The sequence below is a fragment of the Bubalus bubalis genome, chromosome 3 (genome assembly GCF_019923935.1).
Source record: "Bubalus bubalis isolate 160015118507 breed Murrah chromosome 3, NDDB_SH_1, whole genome shotgun sequence".
NCBI lineage: Eukaryota > Metazoa > Chordata > Mammalia > Artiodactyla > Bovidae > Bubalus > Bubalus bubalis.
In genome coordinates this window covers 924,625-942,941 of record NC_059159.1, presented here as the reverse complement: position 1 = coordinate 942,941, position 18,317 = coordinate 924,625, and the positions used below count along the sequence as shown (strand labels likewise).

Genomic DNA, 18,317 nt, shown 5'->3' with positions numbered 1-18,317 from the left:
AAGAACCAACTTTTGGCTTCATTGACTTTTTCTATTTTAATGTTTTCTACTTCTTTGCTTTCCATTAATAAATATATATACTACATACATATGTAAATATCTGTGATTTCCTTTATTCTGCTTCCCTGAGCAGAAGCCTGCTTTCCCTGGTCTGGTTTCATAAGATGAAAACTAGGTTACGGATTTGAGAATGTTCCTCTTGGAGATAGATGTTACAAGCTTTTCTCTAAGTACTCTGTTAGCTGTATTCTGTAAACTTTGATATGCCATATTTTCATTTTAATTCAGTTCAAAATAATTTCTAATTTTAAGTAATATCTCCTTTACTCCATGAGTTACTCCTCATAAGTGTCTTATTTAATTTCCAAACATACGGTATTCTCCCAGATTTATTATTATTGTTTGTTTCTAATTTATTATCGGGGTCAAGGAACACATTTTGTATGATTTTAAGATCTGAGTCCTTTTAAGATTTATTGAGAACTGTTTCATGCCAAGCATATGGTGTACCCCAGAGAATGTTCCGTGAGTGCCTGGAGTTACTGGGTGGAGGGGTTTAAATCACCACCAAGTCTAGATACGCTCTTGAGAGGCCCAGCACAACAGACCCAGCACAGCAAAGGATAGAGACTTGACTGAAACTGGAACCCACCCACAGAAGAGGAGACTTCTGCTCTGGAACAAATCAGGTTGGTGCTCTGCTGAAACAAACAAGCTGACGTCATCTGGGCACCCTAACATCGCAGAGGCACGCCGCACACAGCAGGGGCCCTTGCTTGCAGCTTCTTCCCTCCAGCGGGACTTCTGAGATGTGTCCTCTGTTGCAGGCATCAGCAGCTCATTCCTTTTTATCCCCAAGTCATATTCCATTGTATACACTGCATCTCGACTGTCCTTTCAACTTCTGAGGAATATTCGGGTTGTTCAAGTTTTGGGCTTTTGTGAATAAAGTTGCTGACAACTTTTGTGTACAAGTCTTTGTCTGGATATGACTTCTGTTCTCCTGGTTACACACACAGGAAGGGAACGGCTGACAGACGGCTGTGCACGTTGAACGTTTTGCACCCGCAGTATGAAAGTCCACGTCTGCCCACACCTTTACCTCTACCGGTGTTTGGCACCCTCAGCGAATCTTTACAATTCTAACCTTTTCCAAGAGCACGCAGTGGCATCTTCTTGGTTTTCGTTTGCATTTCCTTGACGAATGATAACACTGAACATCTCTTTATGTGCTTATTAGTCTTCTCTGAGGTGTCCAGATATTCTGCCTATTTTTAACTGGGTTGTTTGTCTTCTTCTTATTGTGTTGTAACATTTCTTTTATATTTTAGATATGAGTTCTTGGAAATATTTGTGAATCCTTTATTTTCCCATTCTCTGGCTTGCCTTAACTTCCTCTTTTTTTTAATGGTGTTTTTCAAAAAACAAAAGTTTTTGGTGAATACAGCAATTTTGATTGAAATTTAATTTCTGGTTTTACTAATAAGCATTGTGGTAAAAATATGTCCTGCTGAGTTTCAGAAATTTATTGGTTTTATGAGTTCTGTAACTGCTCCATTGGAGTAAGAATTTAATACGTCATATTTAAAGAGTGGGAAGTAGAAATACGGCGGTTTCATAAACTGCTATTGAGAACTCCTGTTTGTTTAGGTTTTGCCCCCTGAGCAGTCAAGAGTGGAGAAAAGCTTATTAAAGCACTCTGTGACTATGTCAATTTTTTCCTGTATTCCTTATACCTTTTCATAAGGACTCCTGTCTTTCTCAAGCAAAAATATATTCCTTTGTCCAGTTTATTGACTTGTTTTGATGTTAATTTATATGACAATATTACATTTTCTTTTATTCTGAATACAAGTGATAAAATATATTTTCTATATATAACTTTTGTGTAACTTTTAGTTGTGCCTTTTATAAATAGCATATACTCATTTAAGTCAGCTAATCAATACCTTTTTTATGAGAAAAATTTAACCTATCACTGTTTATTCCTACAGTTACATGCTCTGTCTTATTTTGGACACTTTGTTCTGTCTCTACCTCTACTCTACTCCTTTGGCAATATCTCAGATTTCGCTTTCATCTTCTCTAGATTTTGTGAGGATGCAGCATTTTGTTAACGCCTGCTTACCGCACCTAAAGAGCGTTTCAGCCTACAGCCCTCACCTCGCGGTTAACCTCTGAGTCTCGTCTTCTAGCGCAGACTGCTGGCCCCTGTGCTCCCCCGATCCGATCCAGGCTTCGTGAACTTTACTAATGCAACCTGAGGATTCAGATTATCTGTTGTTATTGAGTTTGTATTTTCTATTCTAGACACCTTCTGCGGCGAGATCAGCATTCTATCTCACGACTACAGGTGTGACAATCAGTTGATTTTGCTTTTATTTTGTTGGATTCCACAGTTCTCGGCTCATCCGTTACTATGATGGTTTCCCTGCGTGCTGGGTGTCTTCTGCTGCATCTCTGAATTGATATAATTTTTTTCCAGAGAAGAAACAATCAGTATACATTATGTGAACTCTTACTAGTAAAATGTTTTTCTGTTGATTTTGGAAGTGAGAAGCTCCTTGGTTATGTATAAAATCGGGTCGCAGCCTTTCTCCTTCAAAACTCCATTATTTCTCCAATTTCTTTTCCAGTTTCATTCTGCCTAGTATTGGATTTCCATTTTATTCTTGACGTTCAGTACTTTTCCAAACGGTATCTAGCTTTAATTGCATTAATTGTACTTGATGTATGTGCCTCGTTCGTACAGATCATGTCTCTCATTAAAGGTACTACTACTCTGAGGTTGCTTTTTTCCCCCCTGAATTCTACAGTAGACTGTTTTCAAAAGTGTGCTTTCATTCTGTGACCGCTGGATACAAACACCTTTTTCTTGTCCTATGAAATGCTTCCACAAGTCCATACTGCTTGCTGGTTTTCTCCTGACCCATTATTGGGCAGTTTGTTAATATTGTATCACCAACCCCCAAAAGTGTATTTATTGAGCCAAAGGTGCCTGCCGTGGTTTCAGCTTTTATGGGAAAGTTGTACTGTCAGCCTTGGCACTTTCAAAAGCCCTTTTTTTAGCCTTCTTCAGGGCATACTCAAAACTTCTTGCCAGGGGCCCCCTCCTTCAATATTCTCTGTATTCCTTTAAACGTTAAGCTGATCAAAGAGTTCCCTGTGAGCGCCACTGCACATCTGAGCAGATATGCCTCCTTCGGGCCTGGCCTCTGATCACAGCAGGGAGCTGGGAAGAGACGCACGTCCAGGAGTGGGCACCGAACGGCCCTCCTTCCAGCCGCAAACTCTACCAGGAATCTGGCTTTCACCCAAGGCAGTGAGCGGGGGTCTCAAACCTTGCTCTCAGAACCCAGGTCCACACAATCCAAATCAAGGAAATAATAAGGAAGCACAGTTCCAGTTTTGTAAACCCCACAGGCTCTGCCCATGACCTTCCACAGGGAAGTTTCTACCACCTGTGAGTGCTCGGGCCTCCTGAGGAAGAAAACTGCAGCTGAAAATGAAATCACAAACAAGTATTGTAACACTCTTAATAATTAAGAAAGCCTGGAAATCAACTAAATGCTCTTGAATAGTGGAGCTGATAAATAAAATATGGTATATTCATATGATAAAACACATATGATGTTAAAAGCATTGCACTAAATCAACAGGCCACAGCTATACAAAACTCAGTGTAAAAGTGCAAACAAGATTGAGACATCAAATCTGTAGTCTTTAACTTTTCAAAAATGGAAGCACAGAAATTATACATATATGTATACATGTACATGCATGTGACACTTAGAGACATTACACGTGCACGCGGAAGTACAAATACACTGAAATGATACACACTGCATTAATTACAGTGTGAGCTCTCCTGAAAAGACCAGGAGAAGAGAGACCGGAGAATAACGTGATTAGACTTGAAATGCAAAGTAAAATGAAACTACATCTGTAACATTTTATTTAAGTAAATGGTGTTGACAATTGTTGATTCTTCATGATGGGTTTCTAGGTATCTCTTTCCTTTATTCTTCTATAAATTTTTAAATTTTTTCTCGGAACTATAAAACATACCACTTACATAAGAACCGGGGATAGCCTCTGTCCTCCTGAAATGCCACTTAAAAATAATTTGCCGTAACTGACCAATGCAACACCATCTATGGCACATGAACAGACACAGGAGGGTAACTTGAGGCCTCGCTCTGGAGAAAATGACCGGTCATGGGTTTTATCTGTATGCTGCCCTGTGTCCCAAAGCCTGGCACAGTCTGGCCACGGCCGTGTCTATGGACAGGACTTTGAATGGTTTCTGGCTCTGCTTTCCAGAGGAATCGGGGCACTGAGGGGGAGGAGGGCCCTCAGCCCCTCCCACCAGGCTCTGCCCACTCCCCATCCCCAGGAGCAGCTGAGCAGAGTCCCTCCCACAGCCCAGGAAGGCCACCCCCTGGGGAGGGCAGCCGGCTGGGCCCTCCTCCAGGGCTCTTGTCTCGGCCAAGAGGAGCTGCCCATACTTCCGGGCTGTGCAGGTGGGGGGTGTCCACCCCGGCCCTCACCTGAAGCCCTGACCCTGACACGGTGGGCTAACCCTGGCAGAGCCTTCTGAGCTGGTAAACACGCTGCTTCCCACAGGAGACCTGCACGTCTCCGCCCCAGAGGCAGCCTCTCACCTGCTCCTTCATCTCTGCGTAGACCTTCTCCGAGTTCAGCTCCACCTGCCGCTTGAACTCCTCCAGCGCGGCGTCCGCCTGCTGCACCTGCAGCCTCTGCCCCTCGCTCACCCGGGTCAGCCGCTCCTCCTTCTCCCTGGGGAGGCCACACGGGCCACAGAGTTAACGCACAACCAAAGAACCGGGTTTGATCAAAGAACAAGCTTTCATCCTCTCTCAAGTGCAGACCAGATTTCTATCTCAAGTATCCAAATGTTATAAAACCTCTCTTCAAAAGATGACAGTAACACGACTTGTCTCAGGAAAGAAGGGTCTAAGCACATAATGTGTGTTCTGATAAGGACACACCGGCTTCCAACAGCTTCCCTAGAACAAGACTGTTTATCACCAGGGCCCTGCATCACCCGACGGACGGTCCAGCCACACGGTGGAACAGTACTCAGCCTCAGAAAGGCATGCAGCTCGGACGTACCTGCACATGGACAAATCTCGAAAACACGGCAACGTTACAGGAGCCAGACTCAAGGTCACACACTTACGTATCACATGGTTCTATGTATGAGAAACATCCAGAACAGACAAACCCATAGAGACAGGGAAAGCAGGTGAGCGGTCAGCACGGGCTGGGGGGACGGGGGGGCAGTGCTGCTCACTCACAGGGGGCTGGGGATGACAAACGCGCTGGCCTTCGATGGTGGCGATGCCGCGCGTCTTTGTGGATATACTAGAATCTGCTAAACTGCACACTTTGAAAGGATGAATCTTACAGTATGTGGATAACGTCTCGATTAAAAAAGCACAAGGTACCCCAGGACCACCTCTAACACGCACATCCAGCAGAAGCTGACCTGCAGGGTGAAGGGGCAGGGAGGCGCCATGCCGGCCTGACAACCTCCTGCCTGCAGTGGACTCGCCTAAGAGAACCGTAACCATCACGTTTCTTTGTACCTTGAAATAAAATGAAATAGTCAAGAAGGTCCACCAACAGAAGAGGAATCTCTGCATGCTGACAGAAGACAAAGTAAGACTTCAGGGTATAAACATGTGAATGTTAATACTGGCCACTGCTGAGCTCTGACTGGGCGCCAGGTGCTATGTAAATGATTCGAACGCGTCTTCTCTCGTTTATGTCCAGCTTCTATAAGGCCATTTCCATACCCCTAACTTTGCAGAACCGGAAACTGGGGCTGAGAGCCTGTCCCCGAGGCCCCACGTCTCTGATGGGCCAAGCGGGACTTGCGCCGGCGCCCCCTGTGGAGCCCGTGCGCTGCCGTTCTCTGTGGCTTTCCGGGTGCCCCTGATGCCACTTCCTGTGCTGAGAACGTGTCCCCAGAATCAGATGAGTGCCTCATAGAAGGACCCCTACTGGGCCCCATGGCCTGGAAGCAGGTGGCCACTGTGGCGGAGAGCTGTCACGAGTGCTGGATGCACTTTGCTGTGGCTGCTGGGCCCCGCTGACTGGGAGCGGTCGCCCAGAGGCTCCATTCAGAGGACTGTGAGCTGGGTGCTGAGGCAGAGGCTGCCGCTGACGACGAGGGTCCCTCCGAGGTCACGAGGTCAGGATGCACAGGAGCTACTCCTTTGCCATGCCCCCCTGGACTAGTTCATCCCATGCTCTCCACACTTGTGGACCATTCAGCAGACTACAAGTCTTCAAAGGGTCACATTTGCATGCTCAGTCTGTTTCATAATAGAAAAGAAAGTATAGTGGACAATATTTGAAAACTTTTGTTTGTTGTTGACTCGGTGATGCCATCCAACCATCTCATCCTCTGTTGTCCCCTTCTCCTCCCGCCTTCAATCTTTCCCAGCATCAGGGTTTTTTCCAATAAGTCAGCTCTTCCCATCAGGTGGCCAAAGTATTGGAGCTTCCGTATCAGTCCTTTCAATGAATATTCAGGAGTGATTTCCTTTAGGATTGACTGGTTTGATCTCCTTGCAGTCCAAGGAACTCTCAAGAGTCTTCTCCAGCACCACAGTTTGAAAGCACTTCTTTGCCACTCAGCCTCTATATGGTCCAACTCTCACATCCATATATGACTACTGGAAAAACCATAGTTCTGACTGTATGGACTTTGTTGGTAAAGTGATGCTTTGCTTTTTAATACGCTGTCTAGGTTTGTTAAGCCATTCTTCCAAGGAGCAAGTGTCTTTTAATTTTGTGGCTGCAGTCACTATCCACGTTGATTTTGGAGCCCAAGAAAATGAAACATGATGCTATTCCCATGTTTTCCCCATCTGTTTGCCATGAAGTGATGGGACCAGACGCAATGATCTTAGTTTTCTGAATGTTGAGCTTTAGGCCAGCTTTTTCACTCTCCTCTTTCACCTTCATCAAGAGGCTCTTTAGTTCCTCTTCACTTTGAAAACTCAGAAAAATTTATAAACCATATAACTTAAAATTATGCACCATTAATTAGCCAGGAGAAAATTTTAACACATTTTATACAAATACATGATATATGGCTGAAATATCAACTTTTTCTGTAAATGCTGAAAGTTAGTTGTTTTACATTTTTTTTTCAATAATTCACTTGAGCTACTGTTACTATACATACTTTCAATTTAATAGGACAAATATTTTCTCTATTTTATCTCATTTTTAACTACCAAATTTAGTTCATTTGCTTTGTAATTGACTACAAAAATCAAGGTCCAAAGTTTTATTCATGATCAGTTCTATACTGAGACCATAATAAAAATGCTATTTGTTAAACTATAACCTAGTGAAGTAAGGCACACTGCTTCTGACTGATCATTTGTAGCCTGACGTCTGATGGATCCGACGGCAGTACACCCTTCTGTGGACATTCCGCATAAACACATGAAGCCCATCCCTCGGCCAGATCCTGTGCATGATAATGAAGAAACACATGATGCTGTGCTGAAAACCAGATCAGAAGAAAAAAGTGAACACTCAGTGCCAGGACCCACGATAGAACAACTTAGTGAAATGTTCTTCAGTACTAAGCATCATGGGAATCCTCGTGGACAGAATCGTAGACGTTGTAAGAAACTGAACCCTCCAGAAGACAGATGATGTTGAGGTTTCCAGGAATCAAAGAGGAATGTTATCCCGCATCCCCTTTGCCATTTGAGAAAATGCAATCTGGCATATTCACGGGTATGTCATTTGTTGCTGCTGTTGTTTTGTCACTAAGTCATTTCTGACTCTTTTGTGAACCCGTGGACTGTAGCACACCAGGCTCCTCTGTCTGGGATTTCCCAGGCCAAAATAATGGAGTGGGTGCCATTTCCTCTCCAAGGGACGTCCCCAACCCAGGGATTGAACCTGTGGTTCCTGAGCATCTCCTGCATTGGCAGGTGGATTCTTCACCACTGAGCCACCAGGGACATCCAATGCATTCAGTTCAGTTGCTCAGTCGTGTCCGACTCTTTGCGACCCCATCGACTGCAGTACTCCAGGCTTCTCTCTCTTTCACGAATTCCCAGAGCTTGCTCAAACTCATGTCCATTGAGTTGGTGATGCCATCCAACCATCTCATCCTCTGTCATCCCCTTCTCCTCCTGCCTTCAATCTTTCCCAGCATCAGGATCTTTTCCAATGAGTCAACTCTTCACATCAGGTGGCCAAAGTATTGCAGCTTTCAGCTTCAGTCCTTCCAATGAATATTCAGGACTGATTTCCCTTAGGATTGACTACTTGGATCTCCTTGCAGTCCAAGGGACTCTCAAGAGTCTTCTCTAACACCCAGTTCAAAAGCATCAATTCTTCGGAGCTCAGCTTTCTTTATTAGTCCAACTCTCACATCCATACACGACCACTGGAAAAAACCATAACCTTGACTCGACTGTTGCATAGTAACATTAATAATAATAAATGTCTTTACATATTAAAAAATATTTACAGATAGGAAATATTGTTTTATATTAAAATATTGCTTTCCACTTAATATTAAATAGAAGATACAAGGAAATGAGTGAAGCCTCTCAATTCATTTTTAGTCCCACCTCACCTACAAAGCTGGAGAAGGCAATGGCATCCCACTCCAGTACTCTTGCCTGGAAAATCCCAAGGATGGAGGAGCCTGGTGGGCTGCAGTCCATGGGGTCGCTAAGAGTTGAACACGACTGAGGGACTTCACTTTCACTTCTCACTTTCATGCATTGGAGAAGGAAATGGCAACCCACTCCAGTGTTCTTGCCTGGAGAATCCCAGGGACGGGGGAGCCTGGTGGGCTACCGTCTATGGGGTCGCACAGAGTCGGACACGACTGAAGGGACTTAGCAGCAGCAGCAGCACCTACAAAGCTACTTTAGTGGTGAAGGTAAACACCACAGAAGGCACCACTCAATAAGTCAATATTTCTGCCCAGTTAAACCATGCAAACACACTGAGCTCCATTCATACTTTGAAATCTTCTGTCTTAACATAAAATATCTGTCTTATTTAAGTAAAAAGATGATATTCATTTTAATGAGGTGTCATTTTAATTTCCATCAAAGTAATGAAATAGAAGTGAAATTTTTCAGCGCTTGAAAAAGAGAAGGGTCTGCTCCTCAATAATATAAGAACAGTATTTCCTTTTACCATGATTCCAAATAATGTGCCCTGTAAGAAGCAAAAAAAAAAAAAACGACTTTGAAGATTATTTTTTCGGTGGAGCTAGCTGTGGAGCTGAGTGTAAACGCATCACTCAAATGCCTTAAAGATCTGCCTCCGTGAAGATAAAAAGGTGGGAAGAAAATTTCCTTTTTAACTCTGATTTATTTATAAAATGCAGTAAATTTTCCTCGCCTGAGTATATAAAGCATAAAGAAGAAAGAAGCTGCATTCTTATACAACCACAAGCCAGTTCAGATTAAAGGATGTTCTGAAGACCATGATTATTCCAAACAGGCAATAAAATGTAGGAGACTAATGGACTACAATTTACTATTTCTTGAGCTTTGAAAGCTAACATTTATATGTTCAGGCCAACCTTAATTTGAAAATCTTCCCTTTGCACATTTCTGCACCAGCACTTTTGATAATGATGGCAGAGACCCAACATACATCCACAGGCTTCACATCACGGCAGACTGCATCTGCTGCCAGCCTGGCCTCTCCACCGGAGGCCCCAAGGAAAACAAAACAGAACAAAACACTTCCAACAGGCCTGGAAACCAGAGCAGAGTCTCCACTCCCTCCCCAGCTAGGGTGAAAAACAGGACTTCAAGCAGCTATATCCTCTATACTCACGGCTGCTATTGGCACGTAAGCTGCTGATAGTGAGTCAGTCAGAAACTATGACTTTCAAGGCACTCAAAATAATACCTTTCGCTAACCATGAGCAATGAATAGACTTCTTTTGCCTCTTCTTTGTGTGACTAAGACCAATGGTCTCTGCTAAATTCTTATTTAAAATGATAAATGCTGTGGACACATCTAAACATTTGACACTTCAAGGGTTAGACACAAACACCAGTGAAATGGAAATTAACCGTGGTCTTAATATTGAAAAGCTGACAATACTCCTCAAACTGATCTACAGATTCAACCCAACCCCGGTCAGAATCCCAGATGATGTTTTGCTGAAATTAATAAGTTGATCCTAAAATTCATATGGAAATACAAAGGACTCAGAATAGGCAAAACTATTTTGAAAAGAACAAAGTTGGAGGACTCACATGTCTATATTTGTAACAATCACTTTGCTGTACACCAGAAGCTAACACAACACACTTCAGTAAAAAATAATATAAAATAACAAATAAGTAAATAAAAATAGGTGAAGAATCCTCATAGGTTATTTCTCCAAAGAAGATGTATAATTAGCCAAAAAACGCATGAGCGGATGCTCAGTATCTAAAAAAAAAAAAAGGAACTGCAAATTAACGTCCCCACGAGGAGCCGTCACACCACTTCCAGGACAGCTGTGCTCAAAAGACAGAGAGGAACAGCGTTACTGTTTTGTTTTGTTTTCCATCTACCCTGCTTGGATTTTACTGAGCTGCTTCAATTAGCATAACTTTGTCTTCCATGAAACTGGAAAATTTGGGGCCATGATTTTTTCAAATATTTTTCTCTTCTATTACTCTCTTCCCTCTGCTTCTGTGACTCAAATGAAATATATTTTATACATCAGTATTACCCTGCAAGTGTCTGCAGCTGTTTTTTTTCAGTAAGTTTTCTCATTGTCCTCAGATTGACTTATTTCTATTAACTTATCTTCACATTCTTTTTGTAATCTTCATTCTGGTGTTATATTCAGGCTATGTTTTAAACCTCAAATGTTGTATCTTCCACCGTTTTCCTGTTGAAATTCTTAGCTACCAATTTTTCTTGAAGTTCCTGTGCATAGCTACTTTAAATTTTGATCCACTGATTCTAGTATCTAATTTATCCTGAGGTAGTCTCCGTTGCTTACATTTTCTGTTGAGGATAAAAAGGTCATATTATCCTAATTGAAAGTAATTAGGTCACGTGTTATCCTGATTCTTTGTGTGTCAAGTCATTTTAGCTTCTATCTTTATGAGTGACACAGAGTGGACAGTCTGGATTCTGTTCTTTCCTCTGAATAGCACTGAATGATCATTTTCATTATTTGTTTATAGCAGGCAGTTAACTTGGCTGAATTCGAACCACAAACCTTGTCTCCCATGTAAGGAGCAGAAGCTCATCTATAAATCTACTCTGTTAGCCTGACTTGGGCTTTGGGAGTCTTGAGGGTCGGGCAGACATATGCACCAGGGAAGTAGGCTCCCTTGCTTCTTGGTGTCTCCATCTTACTTTGCCAGTGGCTACAACTGCCCATTCTTTCATCTGGCTCTTCAAGCACCAAGACGGCAAGTATGTACCCGAGTTCTAGCTGTCCCACGTGGCATCAAAACTGGTCATTGCTGTAAAAACGGGAAGTCCACGTTCCCTTCTTCCAGGTGTGCCTTGCCTCCCGTGTCTCCTTCTGCATATTCACCCTCTGGGTCTGAAGGTTATGTCTGAACAGAGTTTATCCCTGTGGGGGGATCAGTTTTACAGGACCTTACCTGGCCATCTCTTCTTGGTTGTTTTGACTGACTGGCAGATTACTAGTCATTCTTTAGGGGCTCAGCTGTTAACTCTTCAGATAGAATTGCTAGCTGCTTCTTTCATCCTTGTTAGCACGTTTTATATACTGCTACTCTAGCATTCCATGTAAACTATTAGCCCCCGTGGCGCAGCGGTAAAGAAGGCACTGGCCAATGCAGGAGGTGCAGGAGGCCAGATTCAATCCCTGGGTCGGGAAGATCCCCTGGAGGAGGCATGGCAACTCACTCCAGTATTCTTGCCTGGAAAATCCTAGGTACAGAGAAGCCTGGTGGGCTGCAGTCCTTAGGGTCGCAAGAGATGGACACTCACACCTCGGCAAATAAAAAAATGACTGAAATTTTTATGGTGAAATAAGAAAACTCTGGGAAAATGATCCTTAAAAATAGAACAGCTTCAGTGTACAGTGAAGAAAAATCCCTCTAAAATCTTTCAACTTTCACTTTAAACTTCAAATAAATCTCAAATCTAATGTTGCCTCCTTTCATGTTTCCTATATGTAAGGAAGTACTGATTAAAAGTTCTACATATAAATTATGTATAATATATGCAAAGCTACATACGTGCCCATCAATTCATCCTATTTTATAGGCAGTAATATATCAGTAAATAACAAGGAAACACATGTTCCTCCTATGAAATGACAAAGTCTAAACACCGTGAAGGAGGTGCAGGACCACTTCTTGTTACTATGGAGGAAAAGGCAGTGTGAAGTCATTCAAGCAGAATGATAAGTAAACCAAAGCCAGATCAAAGGAATAAAGAAGAAAGGCTGAAATGTGAGGCTGAAATATTTATTTCCTTCAAAACACCATCCGTGCCTTGTCCCTGGGCAGTTCAATATTTCAAAGTAGCTGGAAAACATTCTCACTTACATTCATCACTGTGCACAAGCAGACGAAATTTTAAGTAGGCGAATTTCTCTTTATTTACCAAATATAAATGTAACATTTATCACTGAGAGAAAATTTTCTGCTTATCATAAATGATCTCTAAATTATGTGAAATGTATTTCAAAGCCACAGTAGATATTTCCTAGTACTTTACTGAATGATGTTGCTACAGACTATAACATTTTATAATGTAACCATAATTTTTAATGGTTTTGCAAATGAGGAAAGAGTGAACATTGAGTGATTTCTATACTCATTACATTTAGAGCAGTTCATACATTATTTCATTATATAACTATAAAAAATTATTTTTTCACAAAATAAAACAATGAAATTTAGAAGAGTTAAGTGTTTACCCAAGTTTATATACTAAATGGCAAAATAAGAAGTTAAAACAGCCCACCTGACTTCAAAGTTGTTCTATTACTTTAAATCTGTGTGTGTGTGTGTGTATAACACATATATTTAACTAAATCACTGTTCAACATTAATTAACTAAGCCCTTAATATGATTTATCCTTATATAACATTAATATCTGTATAACAAATAACTTTTACAACATTTGAAAACTAAAATGTCCATCAAGCATTTACTTAACACTGTATGCTGAGATGTGAGCTTGGTGCTAGAAATACAAAAATAATCAAGACACTGTCCCTGCTTCCAAAATGGGAAGAAAGATACTCTATATTGTTCTCAGTGTGATAAACCTGCACAAAAATATGAATGCAACACTCTGAACAAAGAGCAGAGGAACTCACTGTACTTAGAGCAAAACAGTAAAGCTTTATAAAGGGCACATCGCTTTGGTAAGATCACCACTAAGAATGTTTAAGAGGTATTGTATATAGGGGTGTGTGTGTGTGTGTGTGTGTGTGTGTGTGTGTGTATGTACATGTTACTGTTGCTTAGTCGCTAAGTCACTGACTCTCTGTGACCCCGTGGGTTGTAGCCCGCCAGGCTCCTCTGTCCATGGGGATTCTCCAGGCAAGAACACTGGAGTGGGTTGCCATTTCCTTCTCCAGGGCATCTCTCCAGCCCAGGGAACAAACCTGGGTCTCCTGCACTGGCAGGCAGGTTCTTTACATACATATTATATGTTAACCGTATGTATATAAATTGAACATGTATTTGTAAAATATATATTTGCATTTCATATTTATAAATTATCTTTTCCTCCTTACCATCATACTTTCCATGAAAAAAGTAAACCTCCATCAGATTTTTCTTTCACGAGGAAGATGACAGGTAGGGGCACACAATTCCTAAAGCCAGGATTAAGGTCTTTTTGGAGATAAAGTAACGTGTAGAACTATTTTTACTGATTATAAACCCTCTATTGACAGGGCATAAAAGCATGTCACCTGGGTTTGTGCTAGGTTTAAGTACCCACCTATGTATGACCATCCATCCGTCCTCCCTGACCACCTCTTCCCCGTCACACCAGGCTTCTCCAAGGACCCCAGTGCCCGTCCCCCATGTGCGCGGTCAGCGCGGTCACCTGCTCGCCTGCCACCATGCGGTGCCCGCCCGCTCGTGTCCCGCTGATGCGTTAACACCCATTCCGGGCGGGCTCCTGCCCCGAGGCTAAGGAGTCACCACTGTGTGAGTCACACCAACTCCTGGGCTACGGGAGCTTCCAGTCTAGCAGGCGCAAGGCTGTGAATTGATACACTGCGCTCGGCGAACATTCAGTGAAATGAACAAAGGAGAAATACAGGACATTAAGGGTTTGTATAACAAACCTGGGAATTAGGATATAAGACAGTGATGTCAAGTCAACTGATGGGTGAGAGGACTGCAGAATCCAGGATAAGGACGCTCCAGAATAAAGGACAAGTGGAGAAGCTGTGAAAGGGAAAGAAAGATTGCTAATTCCTGGAACAGAACCGGAGCCAAGAAGACACACAGAGAACAGAGAAAGGGGTTGTGATGACGCTGAGAACTACCTCCACACGCCGCAATTCTAGAGAGAGAGTCGCCGCAATTCTAGAGAGAGAGTCGCCGCAATTCTAGAGAGAGTCTCTATAGCTTTACAGAAAAACTACAATGTTTGAAAAATATAATGGATGAGACTAAAGGCAGATTATACGCTGAAGAGAAGATGAGTGAACATGGAAACAAACCAAAACAAAGCACAGAAAGGAAACCAGAATAACAAAAAGGAAGGAGAGCACGAGTAACCCAATGCACAAGCACCTAGAGCCTCTGAAGGAGACACCAGAGAGAGCTGGCATTGGAAAATGTTTCAAGAAATGATGGCCAAACCCTTTTCAAATTTAGCTAAAATTAAAACCTTACAGATCTAACATGACCCAACTGACACTTACAGAACATTCCATCCAACCACAGCAGAAATATGTCACTTTCAAGAGTAGAATACTTAGCAAAAATAGACTTATTTGGGAACATAAAACAATTCTCAAACATTTTAAAAGGATTGAAGTCATGCAATGCATACTCTCTGATCACAGTGGAATTAAATGTAAAACCTATTTAAGAAAGATTTCTATGAAACCCCCAAATAATTGAAAACTAAATATACAAATGTATGGGTCAAAAAAAGAAATAAAATGAGAAGTTAGAAAATATTTTGAACTTAATGAAAACGAACATAAAACATAAAATCAAAATTAAAAAGATGTTTCTAGGGACTGATGCTGAAGCTGAAGTTCAATCCTCAGGCCACCTGATGCGAACAGCTGACTTATTGGAAAAGACCCTGATGCTGGGAAAGATTGAAGGCAGGAGAAGGGGATGCCAGATAACGAGATGGTTGGATGGCATCAGTGACTCAACGGACATGAGTTTGAGCAAGCTCCACGAAATGATGAAGGACAGGGATGCCTGGTGTGCTGCAGTCCACATGGTTGCAAAGAGTCAGACACGACTGAGCAACTAAACAATCAACAAAGAACTTGAGGTAAGTTTTATAAAATTAAATACTTATATAGAAAAATTTTAAACATACAGATTTCAAATCAATGGCATAGCTTTCACCTTAATGAATTGAAAAAGAACAGTAAATTAAACATAAAGTGAGAAGAAAAAAAATAATCAGAACAGAAATCAATAAAATAGGAACAGAAAACATTAGACAAAAATCAGTGTAACAAAATCTGGATCTCTTAATAAAATTGATAAAACTGTAGCCAGACTGATCTGGAAAAAGAAATAATACAAATTAACAATATTATGAATGAAAGGTTATGAATGAAGATCACTACAGATTGCATATGTATTAAAGGTAAAGAAAGCAATTTTATGAAACTAAGAGAAAAAATTTCAATTCATACTTCCCAGCATACACAAAATTAAAAACTATAAAACTTTCAAAAGAAAATAGGAGAAAACCTTTGTGTCTTGAGGTAGGGAAGGAGTTCTCAGCTATGACGCTAAAAGCACAATCCATAAAAGAACAAACAAATAAACTGAATTTCATTAAAATTAAAAACACCTGTCCTTTGGAAGAAACTATTAAAAGAATGAAAAGAAAAGCTGCACATTGGGAGAAAATATTCGCAAACCATCTATCTGTAAAAGGACTTGTATCCAATATGAACAAAAGATTCTCGAAACTCAATAACAAGAAAATAATCAATCCAGTTAAAAAATAGGTTAAATATTTGAACAGACACCGAAGTACAAAACAAAAAAGACATGAAAAGTTTTTTCAACACAAGTCTCTAGGGAAATGCAAACTGAAACCACAACAACTTATTTGTACATACCTGTTGGAACTGCGAAAACAAAAACCATGCTCATACTGCACTTTGACAAGAATCTGGAGGACCTGGAGGCCTTACACACACCCGTGGGTGTGAAACAGCGCCACCGCTTTGGAGACAGTACGGCAGTTTCTCAAAGAGGTGAACGTACACCTCCCACGTGATCCAGGCGTGTGACTTACAGGTTTTTATCCAAGGGAACAAAATGCAGATGTCTATACGAAGACCTGGACACTGATGTTCACAGACTTTATCTATGGCTTTAGAGCCTTTATCATAGGCTTTATCCGTAATGGCCCCAAGAGTGAAAACAGTGTAAATGTCCATCAGCAGATACACAGATCAAGAAATTACGGTGTATCAATATAATGGAATATTAGTCAAAAGTATAAAAGAAAGACCTGCTGATATGCAGTACAACATGGATAGACCTCATCATCATTATGTCAAGGGAAAGAGGCAGGACCAACAAGTATACAAACAACATGCCTCCATTTACTTAAAATTCTAGACATTCAAGCATAGTGACAGCGAAAGAAGGGAGACTCACGGCAGCCGGCACGGGCGCGGCAGACGTGCGGGCAGGAAAGATTACCGCGCGAGAGGACACGTGGGGGTGGTTCTGTGCTCACACAGACACCTTTCTAGGTTGGCAGTTTCAGGAGTGAACACATGTCACAACATGACTCTACGCTACATGAAATTACTGTTTCAATTATAACTCAGTAAGGCTTAAAATCGCCCTTAAATATATGGAAATATGTTTACTCTCACTTAGAGAAAGCAAATTAAGACAATATTGAGAAACTGCTTATCACCTAGCAGAACTTCAAAAAATTTAAATCTACCCGGAAGACTAAGTCAAAAGTCACCCTAATATGTAGCCAGTAGACGTTGAATCAGTGCAAACTTCATGACGGGGACTTCGGCAATACTCAACAAAACCACAAATGTGTTTGTCTTTTCGGGAGAAGGCGATGGCACCCACTCCAGTACTCTTGCCTGGAAAATCCCACGGACGGAGGAGCCTGGTAGGCTGCAGTCCATGGGGTCGCAAAGAATCGGACAGGACTGAGCGACTTCGCTTTCCCTTTTCACTTTCATGCATTGGGGAAGGAAATGGCAAGCTACTCCAGTGTTCTTGCCTGGAGAATCCCAGGGACGGGGGAGTCTGCTGGGCTGCCGTCTATGGGGTCGCACAGAGTCGGACACGACTGAAGTGACTTAGCAGCAGCATCAGCAGTTTGTCTTTTCACCCAGCATTCTCATTTCTAAAATTACCCTCAATATAAATTTCAAAGAATACAAAAATATGTATCTACTCAATTATTCTTTTCAGCATCATTCATCATTGCGAATACTGGATACGATCTCCAGGTCCACAGGCAGGACAGCAGTTGCATAAACTAAGCTTCATCTGCACATCAGGATACTGTGCTGATGCAAGAGCAGTGACTGACTTCCAGTTTATAATAAAGGGGAAAAGGAAACTGTACAAATGAAGAGAAAATCGTGAGATAAACATGTAAGAGTTCATTTGTGCAAAACACACACAGAGAGGCTTGGCCAGAGGCTGAGGAGACCGGCCGTCTGCAGGGAGGCTGGGAGCAGAGCGGAGCTGGGGACACTGCTCTGCAATCACGCCTTCCGGTCCAGGTCTGATTCTTAAAACCATGCTCACGTTCCACTGACTGAAAAGGAAAGAATAAAACAGGACGGAGGAGGGAAATTCTAAGGTAAAACACCACCATGAAAAGCCTGGTCACACTTCAGATGATTAATAACATAACCACACAGAGGAGAGAGAAGAAATAGCCAGGGTAACTTCTGAAGACAATACTCGGATCACAAGACTCAGGACAAAGAGAACTCAGAGAAGAATTAAACCATGGCTTTAGGGTCCTTTTTCCCAGAGGTATGGTTTATCAATTCAAAAACCACCTCCTGGAATTCAGGAAGTTGAGCTAACAACTTTACAGATATTGGAAGTCAGGTTTCTCTCTG

General features: G+C 41.8%; 1 protein-coding gene across 12 annotated transcripts in view; it reads right to left on the bottom strand.

Moving 5' to 3' along the window:
• The window catches only part of CEP112 (centrosomal protein 112), a 326,687-nt gene that overhangs the window by 185,350 nt on the left and 123,020 nt on the right, over positions 1-18,317 (bottom strand). For all 12 annotated transcript variants that reach the window (XM_025279329.3, XM_025279335.3, XM_025279324.3 and 9 more), the window contains one exon: positions 4,665-4,800. In XM_025279329.3, coding sequence (XP_025135114.3) covers positions 4,665-4,800 — 136 coding nt within the window. The remainder of the gene's footprint in view (positions 1-4,664; positions 4,801-18,317) is intronic.